The sequence below is a fragment of the Anguilla rostrata genome, chromosome 16 (assembly GCF_018555375.3).
Source record: "Anguilla rostrata isolate EN2019 chromosome 16, ASM1855537v3, whole genome shotgun sequence".
NCBI lineage: Eukaryota > Metazoa > Chordata > Actinopteri > Anguilliformes > Anguillidae > Anguilla > Anguilla rostrata.
This window is the reverse complement of record NC_057948.1, coordinates 1,855,787-1,878,055: the sequence shown is the minus strand read 5'-3', so window position 1 is coordinate 1,878,055 and position 22,269 is coordinate 1,855,787. Positions and strand designations below refer to the sequence as shown.

The 22,269-nt window shown below is 41.0% G+C and overlaps 1 protein-coding gene across 2 annotated transcripts in view; it reads right to left on the bottom strand.

Annotated features, from left to right (window-relative positions):
• The window catches only part of LOC135242411 (NACHT, LRR and PYD domains-containing protein 12-like), a 120,620-nt gene that overhangs the window by 60,567 nt on the left and 37,784 nt on the right, over positions 1–22,269 (bottom strand). Inside the window, exon 2 of one of the 2 annotated variants that reach the window (XM_064313491.1) lies at positions 12,778–12,951. The exons of the other annotated variant lie outside the window; for it this stretch is intronic. Coding sequence (XP_064169561.1) covers positions 12,778–12,951 — 174 coding nt within the window. The remainder of the gene's footprint in view (positions 1–12,777; positions 12,952–22,269) is intronic. 2 annotated transcript variants of the gene reach the window in all.

The window sequence follows — 22,269 nt, the reverse complement described above, 5'->3', positions numbered from 1 at the left end:
CGCCAAGTTACGGTACTACAAACAATATAGGCTATCTTGCCTCACCGAAATTTAATAACATGTATTCCAAAGCAATGCTACCCAATATTTCCTCAATTCTTTCAAGTCACTTGGCCCTGTGTTTTGTAATCTTACCATCTCATAAAAAACACGTTTTCAACGTACAAAAATGCCAAGTTACTCAAAAGTATTGATATCAAAATGACGCCAAGTTACGGTACTACAAACAATATAGGCTATCTTGCCTCACCGAAATTTAATAACATGTATTCCAAAGCAATGCTACCCAATATTTCCTCAATTCTTTCAAGTCACTTGGCCCTGTGTGTATATAAGCGTGCAGTACATGGACAGGCCAAACATATGTGTGGATGGCTTTCTCACAGTCATGATTGATTGAATAGGCATCTATATGTCCAATTTGTATTGGTATGTATGTATTTTGGTGGTCAGCCTTTCTGTTGCGTGAATGATTGTATGTTTCTTGGTATAAATGTCTGTTCGTAAATGTGAATGTAACATGCTGCGAGGGAATGTCCCCATGGGGATAAATAAGTTCTCTATGTATGTATGTACAATATGTATTTTACATGTATTTATTGTACGTTGCAAATATACAATCACTTGTACATTTAGTCAAATTCAGTTCAGAAGCAAGTATAAACATATGTTTTCTGGAGAAATATGCTTCCTGTAGTGACTGACCAGCAGTTTTCTACATGAATTTCAATGTGTTCCATGAGGCAATACGAAATATTTGACACTTTGATCTGACACAACGTTTGCATGACATTGTAATATGGTAAGATTACAAAACACAGGGCCAAGTGACTTGAAAGAATTGAGGAAATATTGGGTAGCATTGCTTTGGAATACATGTTATTAAATTTCGGTGAGGCAAGATAGCCTATATTGTTTGTAGTACCGTAACTTGGCGTCATTTTGATATCAATACTTTTGAGTAACTTGGCATTTTTGTACGTTGAAAACGTGTTTTTTTATGAGATATCATTGGGATGGCAGGTATGCCATCCCGCCAAGTTACGCCTTGGCGGGGGCATGCCCCATACCTATACAGCACCGAGAGTTTGGCACTTTTCAGGGTTCCCCACAGAAATAACCACAACAGCCACAGACACTCAGCCCTTAAAAACATTAAATTCTGTACATTCTGACCCCATTTCAACAAACAGAATTCATAAACAACTTCACATGTCCACACAATAAAGCTCCAAACTAAGGGGATTTTGCGTTTTCTCCTTCTTCTTCTTCTTCTTCTTCTTCTCTTTCTTCTTCTTCTTCTCATTCTTATTTTTCCTGTCGTCTATCCCACTAACAACATGTCTCCCCATTGGACATTTCACTGACACCAGCCAAATCTTCACCTACACGACCCAATCAAAAACGCGCATACACACGCAAAATACCCATACCTTTTTACTCTGAAACATTTCCAGTTTAAACAGCTAGTCTGCCTGTGGCCTAGTGGGCAAGGTTACAGTCTTGAGAACACGGAGTTGTAGGTTCAAGCCCAGCTAGGAACGTGTTTCTTTAACCTGCTTCGACCCTCACTAATTATTGTCTACTACTTATCAATTATTGCTTTTGCACCATATCTACCCGCCGTTCACCGTTCAGTTATTAACCGGCAACAATATTGCTAAGCCATATGCATTATGACTTACTGTCTGTACGTTCAGTTATTAACCGGCTACAATATTGCTAATCCATATGGATTCAACGGGAGCTCTTCCGTGCTTACTGGCCTGTGTTCTTCTTTAAAACCACCGACAGGTTTGCTAATGATATTTCACGCATTGCATAGCTATGACATGGTGCTGCACTAACGAAGTCACAGACTGGTAAACCTCCGGTTTAAGGCTGGAATCCCGACTCGCCCTCAGGCAGATCATTTCCTCTTTTACACTAACATTTTCTTACGCTTATATTTGCTTTACCAAAACTCACTCACGGCCATCCATATGCATTTCATGACGCAAATGTATTCCTTTCATTAAAAAGTTACACCAGTTCACCGCTGTGCCATTTCTACTAACTATATTTCTTCACTTGGCTACCGTACAAAACCTTCATATCAGCAAACGCCACGTTTCTACATTCATGTTACCTCGCCCTGTTCTCTATCTAGCCACATAGGCTACAAACAATTACTACGTATGTACGTTCTGCAAGTCCGCTTTAAAACATTACATTTAAAATCATGATTCACTCATAAGTATAACTACTAGCACTGAACATGAGAAAACACATTCGTGCAATAGATTGCACATGTTATTTAACCCTCCACTTAACCAACTAATGTTAAATACAGACTGTTATATACCGTTTGATAAGGAAACTAAGCTCGCTCATGGTCACTTCATTTACTTCGCACTATAGTCTGTGATCATGTCAACCTTCACCTACATGCACATTCTGCTAAAAAACATATTGTTTCAACTACGCAATTTCATCATTTCGCCTAATTTATCTCACACTTGTTATTTTCTCATATGCAAAGCCTGCTGGGACATATGCGTCTGCTCCTATTCTCCACTATCAACTTTTCCGGTTCTAGCTTAACAAAACAGCAAAGAGGATTCCTACCTGCAGATAAGCCTATCAAAATGCCTTATAAACCTTACAAACACTAAAAGTGCATCTTCACGAAATAACAGACAACGGAGCAGGACAGAAGGGTACACAAGTTGCGACCTAGGCAGCTCTATTTCTACGGGCTTACTGATTCTTTTGTCAATCAAGGCTCGTTGGATGCCCGTCAAATCCGTGAGTAGCCTACATAGCTACACTGGCCATATTTCACCTTTTCTGATGCCTTTACAATTACGCCACCGCACTATTTGTCACAGCCACTGTTTTACATATATAGCAAACCGAAACTGCTAAACGTACACGCTCATCAGACTGTACAAATTCACACAATGATAGCCATAATCCACAACCGTTTCTTACAGGGTCACTTCGCATTTCTCACTCTCGTAATAAAACGCTTTGCAAAAAGAAATGATATCTCATAAAAAAACACGTTTTCAACGTACAAAAATGCCAAGTTACTCAAAAGTATTGATATCAAAATGACGCCAAGTTACGGTACTACAAACAATATAGGCTATCTTGCCTCACCGAAATTTAATAACATGTATTCCAAAGCAATGCTACCCAATATTTCCTCAATTCTTTCAAGTCACTTGGCCCTGTGTTTTGTAATCTTACCATCTCATAAAAAAACACGTTTTCAACGTACAAAAATGCCAAGTTACTCAAAAGTATTGATATCAAAATGACGCCAAGTTACGGTACTACAAACAATATAGGCTATCTTGCCTCACCGAAATTTAATAACATGTATTCCAAAGCAATGCTACCCAATATTTCCTCAATTCTTTCAAGTCACTTGGCCCTGTGTGTATATAAGCGTGCAGTACATGGACAGGCCAAACATATGTGTGGATGGCTTTCTCACAGTCATGATTGATTGAATAGGCATCTATATGTCCAATTTGTATTGGTATGTATGTATTTTGGTGGTCAGCCTTTCTGTTGCGTGAATGATTGTATGTTTCTTGGTATAAATGTCTGTTCGTAAATGTGAATGTAACATGCTGCGAGGGAATGTCCCCATGGGGATAAATAAGTTCTCTATGTATGTATGTACAATATGTATTTTACATGTATTTATTGTACGTTGCAAATATACAATCACTTGTACATTTAGTCAAATTCAGTTCAGAAGCAAGTATAAACATATGTTTTCTGGAGAAATATGCTTCCTGTAGTGACTGACCAGCAGTTTTCTACATGAATTTCAATGTGTTCCATGAGGCAATACGAAATATTTGACACTTTGATCTGACACAACGTTTGCATGACATTGTAATATGGTAAGATTACAAAACACAGGGCCAAGTGACTTGAAAGAATTGAGGAAATATTGGGTAGCATTGCTTTGGAATACATGTTATTAAATTTCGGTGAGGCAAGATAGCCTATATTGTTTGTAGTACCGTAACTTGGCGTCATTTTGATATCAATACTTTTGAGTAACTTGGCATTTTTGTACGTTGAAAACGTGTTTTTTTATGAGATTAAGGTATACCTTAGCTAAGGAGACGCTGGGAAACAGCTCGAGACCTAAAGGAAGAGCTTAAGGTATACCTTACGACGCACGTAGCGCTAAGGAGACTCTGGGAAACGCAGCCCATGACCGGTTGTCATTTCCCACAGGTGGATCTCTCCACTCTGTGTATCAGAGAACTGGGATTATGACAGTAACTTAAAGTTTAGAGGTAATACCTTAACTGGGTTACTGGGAATATTGTTAGTTTCACTAGCAGGATGTGCAGCTACTCTGGGGTCACTGTGAGAGTCAGTGCCCAGATGGATCAGAATGTCATTCAATAAAATAACAGAGATCATGCCCTGGGATATTTAGATATTTAGTCTCTTCACCCAGATGGGGTAAGCCTTAATTAGTTGTTATTTTTAGATTCCTGGATTCCTATGATTGCAGGTCTTCATGTCACAGAACACTTGAACGAACGCCTGGCAGCAGTAGATAGTCTCTCCAGGGTACAATGTCTTGCCACCCATCATTTCATATGAGCACACCCCTGTTAATGTGCTTATACGCTAACTCGTATTCACACGTAAACATTCAGGTTACAGGTTCTGAATATTAGTGAGGTTTTTGTTCCACCCGGTGATTAAATTCACACTCTTAAACACTTCATCACAAATTCTACTTCTTTAAAGTCACACAGTACACAGCACTACTCACCCCAGACTTTGTAGTTCACAGTTCGAACCCAGCAGTCCAGCACAGAGCACCTTCACTCCTGAATCTCCCAGGTTATTGTAGCTGAGGTCCAGATCTCTCAGGGGTGAGTTTAATGACTGGAGAGCTGAGGCCACAATATCACCTGACTTCTCTGTGAGGTCACAGCTGTTCAGTCTGCAAAGAAGAGTTTATACATTCAACTCAGGAATTACTGGCACTCTTTATGAAAATTAGCAAAAATTATTATGTAAGACACTCAATATACCCAATTGATGCAAATTGTCTGCTCAAACATTTGGAGAAACTATTTACTTTCAGTATAATAAAAAAATATTCTTTTAAAAAAAACTTTTGAGTAAGGAACTGGCCTTGTAACCAAAAGGTCGCAGGTTCGATTCCCGGGTAGGACACTGCCGTTGTACCCTTGAGCAAGGTACTTAACCGAAATTGCTTCAGTATATATCCAGCTGTATAAATGGATACAATGTAAAAATGCTATGTAAAAGTTGTGTAAGTCGCTCTGGATAAGAGCGTCTGCTAAATGCCTGTAATGTAATCTAATGTAATGTAATGTAATGCATGTAAAACTCCAGGAGGCACTGTCGGACAAGTGACATCCATCCATCATCCATCGATTATCTATACCCGCTTATCCTGGGCAGGGTTGCGAGGGGTTTTGGAGCCTATCCCAGTGTACATTGGGCTGGACAGGCTGCCAATCTATTGCAGGACACACACACCATGCACTCACACATTCATACCTATGGGCACTTTACTGTCTTCTATTAGCCTACCTGCATGTCTTTGGACTGTGGGAGGAAACCGGAGTACCCGGAGGAAACCCACGTGGACACGGGGAGAACATGCTAAATAAAGGGCATTCTCCACACAGAAAGGCCCAGGCCGGATGTGGCAGGGCTCGGTTCGCGGGAGGAATTTAGGGCAATTAGAAGACCACGCCTACTGGTTAAGCAGACACACACCTGGATGATGTTACGAATTAATCCGGGATTTAAAAGTGTGCTTCTTTCCACAGTAGGTGTCTGAGACCGGGATCCCCCACGACGGTGAGAGAGAGCACGTACAGACCAGAGAAAAGGCTGAAAAGCGCTCGTATAATTTCATTTATTTTGTCTTTGTTATTTTAGTTTATTGTTTTTGCCCAGATCCCATGAGGGTGATGAGCGAAGGTTTTTCGTTTGTGTTTGTGATTACGCTCTCTCTCGCTACCCCAATAAAACGTTAGAGATATCTGGAATTTCCAAATCTCCCTGTGTCCAGCTCTTCTGTCCCTATCAGGGTAGTCACGGTGTGTGACACCGGAGTTGAACCCAGAACCTTCTTACTGTGAGGTGACAGTGCTACCAACTGCACCACCATGCCACCCTCAGACCAGTATTTTCAGTCAATGCCCTTGTTAAAATGTTCAGCACTCTGAATACTGAACACAAGTGGTATTGCGTGCAAGAACCTCTCCCTTAACCTACATATAAAATGTATTTTACATGACTTCATTTAACAATTATTATTGAAAATGACATTTATAAATTAAATAGACAAATTCTTTGATAGGCCAGTCGACAGTAACCTGGTGGAATCAAGTGACAAGCCAAAACAAATTCTGTATCAGGTAAGAAGACTAAAAAATTTTATTAAATAAGGAGTCAATTAAAATAGTGAATTGAAATGATACACTCTTGAAATCATGCACTTATTGAATGCAGGCTCACTACATCTAAGGTACAAAACAAAACAGAAGAAATTAAACAATGTGCTAATTTGGGATTACAAGAAAAGAGAGAGAGACTGATAAGCCAGACCATACCAAAGTATTACCCTCTTCCTTTTTCAGTGCCATAGGAACAAAGGAAATGAGCTAAAATGCACAACCAAGAAACCATCACCAAAATAAAGACCAAATACAACAAAACTTTTTTCCTGAGGTCATCATAAACACTTAACGCAGCATGGCTTGAGCATGTTTGCCCTGATTGAGAGATGCCGAGTTGAGGTGCGGAGAGTTGGGGGGGGTGGTGGTGGGCGGGGAGGCAGGCACATTTAACACAAGGACTGGTCCATCTAAAAGCTGACAGTGTACTTATTACATTAAAGTGACCTTATGTTGTTGAAAGCAGGGCTAAATATTCATGAATTATTACCAAACTATTCATGAATTTAGTCCCTTTCTAACAAGACCAAACAGGAATATAATAGGTAGTATAAGAGGTAATTCTGTTCAGCTATTGCATACCTATAAAAAGCATGGAAGTTTACTACTTCTTCTTCTAACATAGACATAAAGATTTTCCAATCAATGATTTCAATTAAATGCCACAAATTGCATTTAAACTTAAAATCAAACAGAACCGGATCTTTATTTGTTCTGTAGCCACAATGGGCCTCTGGCCTCGTAAATAGCTCTGTCTTCTGGTTTGTCTCTCCTGAGACAAACTCTGCAGGAGGTGGGACCCTTAGATCGCCTGCCTAGATAAGGGTATCAGAGTGGCGTAAAGGACGTTTCCTTTAATGTTTGTGGAGTGGAGGGTAGGCAGCATTTTTCAAGCCAATATTGTATCCAGTTCACTGTTTCTCTCTCTGAGGCCATAATCTAAACACTTGATATCTGACATACTGTAGATAAGTTAATTGCTAATTTTACCCTCCCGCCAACCACAGCATCTGGCTTCAGTCGGTTCGTGGTCTGAAGAACAAATCATCACTGCAGACCCGTCGCCCCGTCCCACAGGTGGATCATGTCAGAGCAGTCAGCAGCTCAGTGGTTACGGTCTCGTCAGAGGCAGTTTGTGAAAATGAATAGGTATTGTGTAGCAAGACCCATGTGAGCACCCTGGGGCAATACAACAGGACCCTTTGTTCCTTTTTTTCTGTTTTGTTTCTTTCCTCCCAATTCATTGTTGAGCTCATTGAAAGTCAGCCATCTAGCAATAAGAATTGTGCAGCCACAACTAATGCCAATGATGTTCAATTCAATAAACTTTATTTATTCCCGAGGAGCAATTCATTTCTGGGCATATTGTCAATCAACATCAAAAACTGATGGGAGATTGGGATGGCAGGTATGCCATCCCGCCAAGTTACGCCTTGGCGGGGGCATGCCCCATACCTATACAGCACCGAGAGTTTGGCACTTTTCAAGGTTCCCCACAGAAATAACCACAACAGCCACAGACACTCAGCCCTTAAAAACATTAAATTCTGTACATTCTGACCCCATTTCAACAGACAGAATTCATAAACAACTTCACATGTCCACACAATAAAGCCCCAAACTAAGGGGATTTTGCGTTTTCTCCTTCTTCTTCTCATTCTTATTTTTCCTGCCGCCTATCCCACTAACAACATGTCTCCCCATTGGACATTTCACTGACACCAGCCAAATCTGCACCTACACGACCCAATCAAAAACGCGCATACACACGCAAAATACCCATCCATTTTTACTCTGAAACATTTCCCGTTCAAACAGCTAGTCTGCCTGTGGCCTAGTGGGTAAGGTAACAGTCTTGAGAACATGGGGTTGTAGGTTCAAGCCCAGCTTGGAACATGTTTCTTTAACTTGCTTCGACCCTCACTAATAATTGTCTACTCCTCCTTAATTATTGCTTTTGCACCATATCTACCCGCCGTTCACCGTTCAGTTATTAACCGGCTACAATATTGCTAAGATATATGCATTATGACTTACTGTCTGTACGTTCAGTTATTGACCGGCTACAATATTGCTAAGCCATATGGATTCAACGGAAGCTCTTCTGTGCTTACTGGCTTGTGTTCTTTAAAACCACCGGCAGGTTCGCTAATGATATTTCACGCATTGCATAGCTATGGCATTAGCTAACGAAGTCACAGACTAGTAAACCTCACTCACTCACGGCCACCCATATGCATTTCATGACGCAAATGTACTCCTTTTATTTAAAAGTTACACCAGTTCACCACTGTGCCATTTCTACTAACTATATTTCTTCACTTGGCTACCGTACAAAACCTTAATATCAGCAAACGCCACGTTTCTACATTCATGTTACCTCGCCCTGTTCTCTATCTAGCCACATAGGCTACACAAAATTACTACGTATGTACGTTCTGCAACTCCGCATTAAAACATTACATTTAAAATCATGATTCACTCATAAGTATAACTACTAGCTCTGAACATGAGAAAAACACATTCGTGCAATAGATTACATTACATTACAGGCAAATAATGTGTGCACTGTTATTTAACCGTCCACTTCAACAACAAATGTTCAATACCGACTGTTATATATACCATTTGATAAGGAATATAAGCTCGCTCATGGTCACTCCATTTACTTCGCACTATACTCCGTGATCATGTCAACCTTCACCTACATGCCCATTCTGCTAAAAACATATTGTTTCAACTACGGAATTTCGTAATTTCATTTTAATTTCTCTCACACTGTTGTTATTCTCTCATATGCAAAGTCTGCTGGGACATATGCGTCTGCTCCTATTCTCCACTATCATGTTTTCCGGTTCTAGTTTAGCAAAACAGCGAAGAGGATTCCTACCTGCAGATAAGCCTATCAAAAAGCCTTATAAACCTTACAAACACTAAAAGTGCATCTCCACGAAATAACAGACAATGGAGCAGGACAGAAGGATAAACCTTACAAACACTAAAAGTGCATCTCCACGAAATAACAGACAACGGAGCAGGACAGAAGGCTACACAAGTTGCGACCTAGGGAGTTATAATTCTACGGGCGTGTTGATTATTTTGTCAGTCAAGGCTCGTTGGATGGACGTCAAATCCGTGAGTACATACCATATTCCATCTGCGTTCCTGATGCGTTTACGCTTACGCCACTGCATCCTTTCTCACAGCCACTGTTTTACATATATAGCAAACCGAAACTGCTGAACGGTACACGCTCATCAGACTGTACAGATTCACACAACGATAGCCATAATCCACAACCGTTTCTTGCAGGGTCGCATTTCTCACTCTCATAATAAAACGCTTTGCAAAAAGAACTGATATCTCATAAAAAACACGTTTTCAACGTACAAAAATGCCAAGTTACTAAAAAGTATTGATATCAAAATGACGCCAAGTTACGATACTACAAACAATATAGGCTATCTTGCCTCACCGAAATGACATAAGATGTATCTCAAAGCAATGCTACCCAATATTTCCTCAGTTCTTTCAAGTCACTTGGCCCTGTGTTTTTGCTGATGTCCAATGGGGAGACATGTTGTTAGTGGGATAGGCGGCAGGAAAAATAAGAATGAGAAGAAGAAGAAGAAGAAGAAAGAGAAGAAGAAGAAGAAGAAGAAGAAGAAGGAGAAAACGCAAAATCCCCTTAGTTTGGGGCTTTATTGTGTGGACATGTGAAGTTGTTTATGAATTCTGTCTTTTGAAATGGGGTCAGAATGTACAGAATTTAGTGTTTTTAAGGGCTGAGTGTCTGTGGCTGTTGTGGTTATTTCTGTGGGGAACCCTGAAAAGTGCCAAACTCTCGGTGCTGTATAGGTATGGGGGCATGCCCCCGCCAAGGCGTAACTTGGTGGGATGGCATACCTGCCATCCCAATCAGGAGGCACTGGTGTCAAAACTTAAAAACCAAGACCTTAAGAATGTGATGCAGCTTGTTGTGGGAGTCATCAACTTTATCGAGGCCAGGGCATTTAATCACTGGTAATTCCGTGCACTTTTGGAGGAATACGAGGCAGAGTACGGGGATCTGGTGATGCACAACTAAGTGAGATGGCTATCGCGTGGCCGGGTGCTTGAACGATTCTGTACTCAACTTCCTCACATCCCTGATTTTCTTGCAAGCAAGGGGAGGGCTGAGCCAAAGCTTGAGGACCCACACTGGATATTACAGCTGACACTCCTCACTGACATCACATCCCAGCTGAATTCCCTTAACCTCCAACTCCAAGGAAAAGGGAAGCACCCAGGTAACATGCTAAGAGCAGTCACTGCTTTCCAGCACAAGATCACCACTCTCTTCATACCCGACAGAGAATTTCTTCACTTTCCCAATCTAAGAGCCTGCACAACTGATAACCCTGATCTACTGCAACATTTTGACTATGATGAATTTGTAGGCATATGGGAGGAAATAAGAAATGAATTTGAAAGGAGATTTCAAGTTGTTGTGGGGTATAGGGAGCTTTTCAATTTCATTGAGAACCATTTTAATGTGCCATTGTCAAGCCTTACACCTGCTCTGAAAAACCTTTGTCCAGAACTTGCTGTAATACAGAGTGAGATTCTTGAGCTGCTGGTCAACGATGTACTGAAAACTGAGCTCAGATCAGGCGTTGCTCATTTCTGGAGCATGGTCCCAGCCTCAGATTATCCACATTTAAAGCTCTGTGTGCAGAAGGTAATGAGCTTTTTTGTGAGCACTTACTCATGTGAGGCAACATTTTCTATAATGAGCATTGTCAAAAGAAAAGATAGAAGTAGGCTTACAGATGTGCATCTTGATTGTTTGACTAGGATTGCAACTACTAACTAGTAGAGAAGACTAACTAGAAAGTCAAGGGACAGCTAAACACGGGAGCCTCAACATATTGATACAAATATAACAGAGAAAAAGAAGTTTTTCATCTCTATTTTTTTAAACATACACAAAGATGGTAAATATCTTGAGAGTGATGATTAAAAAAATAAACATTTGAGTTATATCTGCAATCTCTGTGGCTCTTTGAGTAATGGTCTTACTCATAAGTGGCTCTCCTAAGAAAATTAGTGAGTACCACTGAACCACGGCATCAACTGGAATTACACTGCATCGCCATCTAGTGGCTGTATGAGAACAGCACAACTGATTACTGCCACTAACTTTTACTGCTGGTAGACGCCAGATTTTTTAAAACGTGGTATCTTCTGAAAATTCCACACATTGCACCTATGTTCTCCATGTCTTTACGCTATAATCCATCCATTCATTTTATTCTCGCACGCTTTTGCAAATATAACAGGCTAATTATTGCGTTGCATTTAATTATTATTCTAACAATGATAATAATAATGATAATAAAAGCCTGATATATTAAGTCATGTTTTTCTTTTAAAACCCCTCATCAACATGTTTGGTAGACATTGTGGAGTAATATAAACTGCACAAAAAATGTAATAAGTCGGGGCATTTGAAAGAATTAGAATACTTATCTAAGAAATACACCTGTAAATGATGTTATCCTTTAGATGATAGGCGCTAGAGCCAGAACATTGATCTCTGAATCAGGCTTTTCCACACAACATGCCTGCTTACAGTGGTATAATATCCAGACTATTACTTGGGACTGGAACCACAGAAGAGTGACTAAACTAAACGACGTAACACTGCATCTAAAGAGCAGCTCACATGTTGTTCAGATGGACACTCTGCCACCAAGATGTACAGACATACCCTGCCGGCCAATAGTTAATGCCCGGCTTTACCAGTAGAATAAAATACCATTTTATTCACAATCCTTTCAGAAACACCACAATCCTGCAGCACACACAGTGTGTGATGAAGGAGTAAAACTCACCTTCATCAAAAGGTCAGTGTGTGAAAGAGAGTGGGGTAAATGTATGGATTTCATTAGAGTTCATAGCAGCTAGTGAATAATGGAGATGGATGAAGACTGCAATGTGTGACAGACCTGAAACATTTTACTATACAGGTGGTCAGTCTTTTACCATGTCAATCAGCATCCAGTCATCACCTGTGACCTGATACTACAGACTCCACTGAAACCTTACATTCTGCTCAGGAACCACAAACCTGGCAACCCTCAAAAGGTTTTATCCTGCTTTTACGTGCTTGCTGTGATAGAGGAGTAAGGTATATATGGGCAAAGAAAGAATGCTGGTGGACAGAGGAGTAAACTGAGAGAGAAAGAGGGTTTTAATATTTCACTGAATAGATCCATAATCACAAATTCTATTTAGTTAAGATCACACAATACACAGCACTACTCACCCCAGTCTCTGTAGTTTACAGTCCGGACTCCTCAGTCCAGCACAGAGCAGCTCCACTCCTGAATCTCCCAGGTTATTGTAGCTGAGGTCCAGATCACTCAGGGGTGAGTTTGATGACTGGAGAGCTGAGGCCATAATATTACAGCACTTCTCTGTGAGGTCACAGCTGTTCAGTCTGCAAAGAAGAGTTAATATAGTATTATTATATTAGCTATACACGGAGCATGTATCTAATATGGGAAATGTGCCAATGACAGTGTTCAGCGATGAAGAGTGAAACTGAGTATTTTAAGGTATATGATGCTCTGAGGAAGATGTCTGTGCTACACTCTCCAACTGCAGTATTTTGGACCTGAAAATTAAACATCCTGCTGGACTGAACTCTGACAGTTTTACAGATGTAATTCTGACCCAAATGTTTTCTTATACTGTAAGTTCTCTGAATTGGGGCAATGGGCTCATCTACCTATTCTATGATCTTTTCTCTGGGCTTAACCCTCCCATCCCATACTAGAAATGCAGCTGCCATCTTTCAGAGTGGACAGAGAGTTAGTTTTCAGTGCTGTAGGATGTTTGGCCACCACCAAATTAAAGATGTAAAAAGCAACACACATTTTTCAGAGTGGACAGTGACTTTGATTATTTCCTTTTGGTTATCTGTGACAAACTTCCCACAGCACTGCAAACTAACACACAGCTAAAGGCAGATTCACTGTAACAGGAAGTAATGCACATGCTCATATATAAGTATTGTGGTGTGGTCCTCTGGAGCCCCGCACCTCCCTGTCATCAGCCACCACTCAGCTCCGGAGGGAAAGGGCTGAGTTTCAGCACCTCCACTCCACACTCAGACCTGGACCTGAGATACAGTCAGGCCACCGGCAGCATACCAGTGCTTTTTCCACATCACATTCCCCTTTGCCTGAGTAGCTGCTGGCCCTATATAGGCCTCATGGTCTCACTCCAGGGGTGTGCTGGCTTTCCCCTCACTGAGTGACTAACAGAGTCTCTGATTCTCGTTTTATTTTTTTTGTTGTGGCAGACTCGGACGTGCCCCTCCTCGTGGCCTGAATTTTGGACCCACCTGCACTTCCCTAGCACTTTTGCTTCCCCCAACATTTGAGTAGCCTGATCTCTCTCTTTGAGTAGTCTTTCACCTCGTCTTTCGTGTTTCACTTTTCCCTGTCTTCATTCATTGTGATACCGCTGTCACAATAAAAGTCCTCAACAGGCATGTTGCCAGCACTGTCTGCCTCGTCTGTGCCTCGTTCCCATAGCATACAGTATGGATGTGATAAAAGTTTATTAAAGGATATGAAAGATATGGAATTGAAGGTATCTGTAAGTGGGTGGAAAATCACAACCTGTACCTGTACAACATGCCATATAAATGATTTGCAAATGTAGCACACAATGCAAATCATGCAAACTATGCAGACTACACAGAAGTATAAAACAGTCCTTAGAAGGACCATCACTGTAAAACCTTGCAGGAGGACATGCAACACATACAGGAATGATATATTCAATGATTAGGGCACACCAGTATTACAATGCCCCTTATTTACTGTAAGGATAATCTCATAAAAAACACATTTTCAACATACAAAAATGCCAAGTTACTCACACATACAAGACATACACCGTCTATAACTCATTCATTCAGACTGCCAAAATCCAGGCCTGCCATTAAAAGTATTGATAAATGACGCCAAGTTATGGTACTACAAACAATATAGGCTATCTTGCCTCACTGAAATTAAATCTCAATGTGTTTTTTTTATGAGATATCATTTCTTTTTGTCAAGCGTTTTATTACGAGAGTGAGAAATGCGAAGTGACCCTGTAAGAAACACTTGTGTGAATTGGTACAGTCTGATGAGCGTGTACCGTTTAGCAGTTTCGGTTTGCTACATATGTAAAACAGTGGCTGTGACAAAGGGTGCGGTGGCGTAAGTGTAAACGCATCAGAAACGCAGGTGAAATATGGCCAGTGTATGTACTCACGGATTTGACGACCATCCAACGAGCCTTGATTGACAAAAGAATCAGCAAGCCAGTAGAATTAGAGCTCCCTAGGTCGCAACTTGTGTATCCTTCTGTCCTGCTCCGTTGTCCGTTATTTCGTGGAGATGCACTTTTAGTGTTTGTAAGGTTTATAAGGCATTTTGATAGGCTTATCTGCAGGTAGGAATCCTCTTCGCTGTTTTGCTAAGCTAGAACCGGAAAACTTGATAGTGGAGAATAGGAGCAGACGCATATGTCCCAGCAGGCTTTGCATATGAGAAAATAACAGCGTGAGAGAAATTAGAGAAATGATGAAATTGCGTAGTTGAAACAATATGTTTGTAGCAGAATGTGCATGTAGGTGAAGGTTGACATGATCACAGACTACAGTGCAAAGTAAATGAAGTGACCATGAGCGAGCTTAGTTTCCTTATCGAACGGTATATATATATATATATTTTTTTTTTAAATCAGTTGTTAAAGTGGAGGGTTAAGTAACGTGTGAATTCTATTGCGCTGATGTGCTTATCTCATGTTCAGCAGTAGTAGTTATAATTATGAGTCATGATTTTAAATATAATGTTTTAATGGGGAGTTGCAGAACGTACATATGTAGTAATTGTTTGTATGTGGATAAATAGAGAACAGGATGAGGTAACATGAATGTAGAAACGTGGCATTTGCTGATAAGAAGGTTTTGTACGGTAGCCAAGTGAAGAAATATAGTTAGTAGTGTTGGGAAACAGACAGTTTTGTGTATTCTGCGTTTGGGAAGTTTCCGCTGGGCCCCAGGGGGGAAGGGGGTGAGCCCCCCTGTTGTATTCAATTTCAATCTGAATGGTACCTGTTTGAATAGGTAGGATAGATTTGAATTTGAATGGTCCAATTGGAAGGAAGCACAGCCTCTATCACCAATCAGAGGCAGTGCTCCCTTTCAACAATATAATTCCACAATATGCAAATACCAATCTACTGGAAACTGTATAAATCTGATCACCCACCAATAATATTTTGAACTTCCTTGCTGAGTTGTTCCCATAGCCGGCTGCGTAATAAATCTTCCTGTTTTTACTACAAACTTTTGATCTGCTTCTTCCTGGGCTAACGGTCATTTTACCTGTTTTTGGTAACATCTTGATTCACCTACAAATTGGCACTGCGAGCAGGTGGATTCGATTCCGGACCTCCGTGGGTTCCCCGACCAATGCAAGAGGAGTGAGTACTTTGTTCTACCACCATACAGTTAGGCAATTGGAAGGCAAGCTTACGGGGGTCTGGAACGCTCCACCCAGTGGTATGTAACCTATACTGTAACTTGACCGGTGTAGAAGCAATTAATTGTTTGTAGTTAAAAACTGCATCTTTTTGTGTCTATTGTGATGTTATGTTTTAACTGATTTTGTATCAGGTAATGTTTTGAAAGTACCAGCGCTGATGATGATTTGGAATATAGCTATACTGTGACAGGGTAATGTTCATCCTAACCTGCGGAGAGTGAGTTTTCACGCCAAGATAAAAAAGGTGAATACGTGGTTGCGTAGCTGCGGCACACTGAGTTTTGGCCCGCGGCCCAGAGTGACTAATTATTTTCACGTCTGGTTATTCGATCGTGTGGATCGAAGAAGCGTATATCGTGTCTGTGTTTTCATGTCCCGGGGAGAGTGAGTTTTTGCGCCCCGGCTCAGAGTTAAAGACAAGGGAGTGTCTCTAACTTGAGTATCTGTGAGTACGTTACCGCGGCATGTTGACATTTCAACCCGCAGTCCAAGGTGACAAACTATTTTCATGTCTTGGGTAGTAGGTTTAGAAATACCTACGAAGCGTACTCTTGTCTGTGTTTTTATGTCCTGAGGAGAGTTGAGTTTTTGCGCCTCGGCCTAGAGTGAGAGACAAGGGAGTAGTCTCTCACTTAGGTTTTTGTGAGTTTGTGCTGAGGCAGGCTGAGTTTTTGGCCCTCAGTCCAGGGGACGAAGGTTGTACCGTACCTGGAGTATTAGGTGAGTGGGCTATTATAGCCGCTCTTCCTAAGAAGCTTACTCGTGTCCGACGTGAATCACGTCTTTGTTGTGTTTTCGATACTGTTTTGGGTCATTATTGTTGTTTGACATTGTTCTGAGTCTTTATTGTTTCGTGTTCGTATTGTTCTTGATAGTTTGTTAAGTGTTGGCCAGTAACGCGCATTTATAATTATATATTATTATATCTACATACAGAGTGATATGAAGTGTACACAATATAGTTGACAGAATATATTACCTAAGTAATATAATAGAATCATAGATAGTAGTATAAACTGATTGAGGTTCCGGTCTAATAGCCTAAGGACTGCGGACCCTATATAAGCTATATATATTTTTAGTCCCCTATATAATTGTGGGGACTAAAAATGGTGAAAGACAGGTTAAGTGAAGAAGGTTAGGAAGGCTGCTATGTGTTCTCTGCTAGGGAAAAAGGTGAGAACGGGCCTTTAGAGATACGCTGCTATCTTATGGTAATTCAGGGAATGAATTGAGTAGAGGCAGTGGTGATTTCCTGACCATGGTAATTGATGGTAGTCTTCCCATTTTTAGAAACAAAGCATTGTGGAGAAATTGGTTACGCTTTAAGAGACTGTAGTGATCTATTGGGCATGGGCTGCATATATATATTTTAAGAAATAGCATAAGGATGTGGACACCATAAGCCCCTAAATATTCTTCATTTATGAGCCCAAGATAAGGGAGTAAAACTAAATAAATAAATAAATAAATAAATAAGGTATCATCCTATAGGGCTATCAGCCCTACATATATTTATAAATATTATACAATATTAAAATGTAACTGTGGGTGATCTGTGGGGTTACCAAGGGCAACTGAGGCCGTGTAAATACACCAGAGATGGAGGAAGGATTTTAAATGACTGGTGATATTTGAGCTTGTGGGTGAATAGGAGATTCCTGACTAGTGCAGGAACCCCCAATACAAAATGGGGGATTGGTACAAGAAACCAACTAATCAATTCAAACTGACTAATCACTTGTTTTGAGTGAATATTGCAGGCTTGTGTCCCAAGTGTATTTCACAGGATCACAGAACTGGACCTGACCCAGCTGAGGACAAAGAAACATTCCTGGTTGAACCTGGATCCTGTTGAAAAACATAAGTGGATGACATTTTATCCAAATTTGGTCTGGACCACACAGGCTCATGATTCCATCAGCTGCTTCCAGTGACTGGAACTCTGGTGTGGTCCTACATTACATAGTTAGGAAAATACAAGGGTGAGACCCAACATGGGGCACAATAATCCCCGTCTACCGTTACAGCCCCTGGGGGCTATCTATCTCTCCATTCAGACACATATTTCAAGGACAAGATGTGCACCAACGCGGCAGTCGGAAGTTGAACCTGGATGATGGCCTCACAAAATACATTTTTAATGTTGTACATTTTTAGTGTCCTGTTTTAATTTTGTACATTGTTGGTGTCCTGTTTTAATGCTGTACTTTTTGTTTTGTTGTATATAGTTTAAATGTGAAAGGTAGCCACTGGGTCAATAGCGAAGGAGGACTACTTTCTAACCAAACTACTCAATGCCTAACATTTCCTACTGCACTAATACAACGGACACCTCTACCACTATCTCTATTCTAATCACTCCTGATGTCACCAGTAAACACCTCTGCTCCAGCACTTAATAGCTGGGTGTTAAACCCTAATAACAAATGCAGCTAAAAGGCAACAAATGTGGCCCAGTGGCTAGAAGGTAGTATTTGTGTGTATTGTCACATTGTAAGTAGAGGTGCCTGTACCTGGTAATAGGCCTTGTACACGACGCTTGTAGAATTCTTTCCTTTGTTTTCTTTAACTCTTACATTATTCAGCCGGCCTTACCCATATCAGTGGGTTCTCATATATCATGCTTACTACACTTTTAGAATATCGGTCAACCTCTCTTACTGTCTGCCCAGTGCCGGCCAGCAGCAGATGGGCTTCCCCTTTGTGAGCCGGGTTCTGCTCAAGGTTTCTTCATATTAAAATCTGGAAGTTTTTCCTTGCCACAGTTGCCATAGGCGTGCCACAAGGGGATTTTAGGCCTGGGTTCTATATGTAAGGGGTGTAATTGACCAATTGACAATACTGTTATGATTTCCTGTAAGCCAACCAAGTTGACCTCACCATATGCTTTATGTTGGGTCAAAAAGGAGGGACTGTTGGGAAACCTGTTCCTGGGCTAACATTTTACCTGTTTTTGGTAACATCTTGATTCACCTACAGTAGAAATGGCACAGTGGTGAACTGGTGTAACCTTTTAATAAAATGAATGCATATGGGTGGCCGTGAATGAGTTTTGGTAAAGCAAATATAAGCGTAAGAAAACGTTCGTGTAAAAGAGGAAATTATCTGCCTGAGGGCAAGGCGGGATTCAATCCTTCCACTGGAGGTTTACCAGTCTGTGACATAGTTAGACTTGTGTTAGTGCAGCACCGTGACATAGCTATGCAATGCGTGAAATATTATTAGCAAACCTGTCCATGGTTTTAAAGAAGAACACAGGCCAGTAAGCACAGAAGAGCTCCCGTTGAATCCATATGACTTTGCAATATTGTAGCCGGTTAATAACTGAACGTGCAGACGGTACGTCATAATGCAGTGTATGCGTTTGGTGAACGGCGGGTAGATATGGTGCAAAAGCAGTAATCGAGAAGTAGTAGACAATTATTAGTGAGGGTTGAAGCAGGTTAACGAAACATGTTCCTAGCTGGGCTTGAACCTGGGACCCCAGATCCCCAAGACTGTAACCTTGCCCACTAGGCCACAGCAGACGAGCTGTTTAAACTGTAAATGTTTCAGAGTAAAAAGGTATGGGTATTTTGCGTGTGTATGCGCGTTTTTGATTGGGTCGTGTAGGTGAAGATTTGGCTGGTGTCGGTAAAATGTCCAATGGGGAGACATGTTGTTAGTGGGATAGGCAGCAGGAAAAATAAGAATGAGAATGAGAAGAAGAAGAAGAAGAAGGAGAAGAAGTAGAAGAAGAATAAGAAGAAGAAAGAGAAGAAGAAGAAGAAGGAGAAAATGCAAAATCCCCTTAGTTTGGGGCTTTATTGTGTGGACATGTGAAGTTGTTTATGAATTCTGTCTGTTGAAATGGGGTCAGAATGTACAGAATTTAATGTTTTTAAGGGCTGAGTGTCTGTGGCTGTTGTGGTTATTTCTGTGGGGAACCCTGAAAAGTGCCAAACTCTCGGTGCTGTATAGGTATGGGGCATGCCCCCGCCAAGGCGTAACTTGGCGAGATGGCATACCTGCCATCCCAATTACCATACAGCACCCCTGTCCCTGTAGGGGGGGAGGGTCTCCTGGGGATGGCGGTAGGTACTAGAGTTTTGGTCAGGTCAGAATTTATTTTGTCAAATGTAAACTAGTGTGGATTGTGGGAGATGTTCTCTGGATAGCATTTAAGGGAAGCTCAAACAATTTACTTCATTACCCAAAGTCCTTTCTTAAAAAGCATTTTTGGTATGCATCACAATTTCTTTGTGTTCCGTTTCTTTATCTTACAATCTCTTCATGTGCATGTCCTTTCCTCTCTTATAGCATAGTGTCCAGTCCATCTTGCCATGTCTGGTAAATAAAATGATTGCCTCTTAACACTGTTAAAGCTTTCTATTCATGGTTATTGGCAAATCTCTAACAATATTTAGTCATATGATAAAGTACTCTTTCTCCTACAGCGCATCCAAAGTACGTGGCTTACTTATACACTGACTGAAGTGTGCATCTCTGCTCGAACAAATCACTGCATTGGTGCCATAAATAAACTTCTCTTTCGTCATCTTGTGTTTGAAAGCCAACTCTAGGGAACGGCATCCAGTCCAGACCTCCATAGAAGTATCCAGTTGCACCAAGTGTGGCTCTGACAGACAGTAGCATGTCCAATGCTAAAGGAAGCTACCGCCCTCCAGGAAGAGCATATAGGACACTGCAGGCCTACTATAGCCAAGGGCTACAGTCTCCAGTTCAGAGTGAAACCCCCCATTTCAACAGAGTCATTTATTCTCAAACACAAGAGAGCGCTCCCACGTTTAAGAGGAATAAATTCCTTTACTTCTTACAAAAAGGGGGAAATACGTGTGGTTCCCAGAGGTCAAACCCAACATAGTTTTTATTTTCATTATTTCCAGCTCCCAAAGAAGGACGGTTCTCAACTTCCTTTCTTGGATCTCAGTGTTAAACAAACATAGTCTGAACGACTGGAAACCTTTGTGCAATTCTTTTAATCAATCGTCGGTACCCAATAATTGATTAATAATGATTAACTGATTAGATTAAAATCTACTCCATGGCCTTTTAATGACTTAAAATATGCTTAGCTTAATACTTAAACATTTTTGTTAAGGAGTATGAGCATGTCTGTGTGCTTTGGGGTCAGTCTGGTGTGCAGTCTGCTGAAGGTGAGACCAGCAGCTGAGAAGACGTGCTCAGATGGCACTGATGTTCCAGGAACGGACCAATAACGTTTCACTAACGCTGCCAGTCAAGGGAACCGTGACTCTATAATTTAACATTTTACAAACGTCTCTTTAATTTGAAATCTAATCACCAACATTGGGATGGCAGGTATGCCATCCCGCCAAGTTACGCCTTGGCGGGGGCATGCCCCATACCTATACAGCACCGAGAGTTTGGCACTTTTCAAGGTTCCCCACAGAAATAACCACAACAGCCACAGACACTCAGCCCTTAAAAACATTAAATTCTGTACATTCTGACCCCATTTCAACAGACAGAATTCATAAACAACTTCACATGTCCACACAATAAAGCCCCAAACTAAGGGGATTTTGCGTTTTCTCCTTCTTCTTCTTCTCATTCTTATTTTTCCTGCCGCCTATCCCACTAACAACATGTCTCCCCATTGGACATTTCACTGACACCAGCCAAATCTGCACCTACACGACCCAATCAAAAACGCGCATACACACGCAAAATACCCATCCATTTTTATTCTGAAACATTTCCCGTTCAAACAGCTAGTCCGCCTGTGGCCTAGTGGGTAAGGTTACAGTCTTGAGAACATGGGGTCGTAGGTTCAAGCCCAGCTTGGAACATGTTTCTTTAACTTGCTTCGACCTTCACTAATAATTGTCTACTCCTCCTTAATTATTGCTTTTGCACCATATCTACCCGCCGTTCACCGTTCAGTTATTAACCGGCTACAATATTGCTAAGATATATGCATTATCTCATAAAAAACACGTTTTCAACGTACAAAAATGCCAAGTTACTAAAAAGTATTGATATCAAAATGACGCCAAGTTACGATACTACAAACAATATAGGCTATCTTGCCTCACCGAAATGACATAAGATGTATCTCAAAGCAATGCTACTCAATATTTCCTCAGTTCTTTCAAGTCACTTGGCCCTGTGTATAAGCATGCACTACATGAACAGGCCAAATATATGTGTGGATGGCTCTCTCACAGTCAAGATTGATTGAA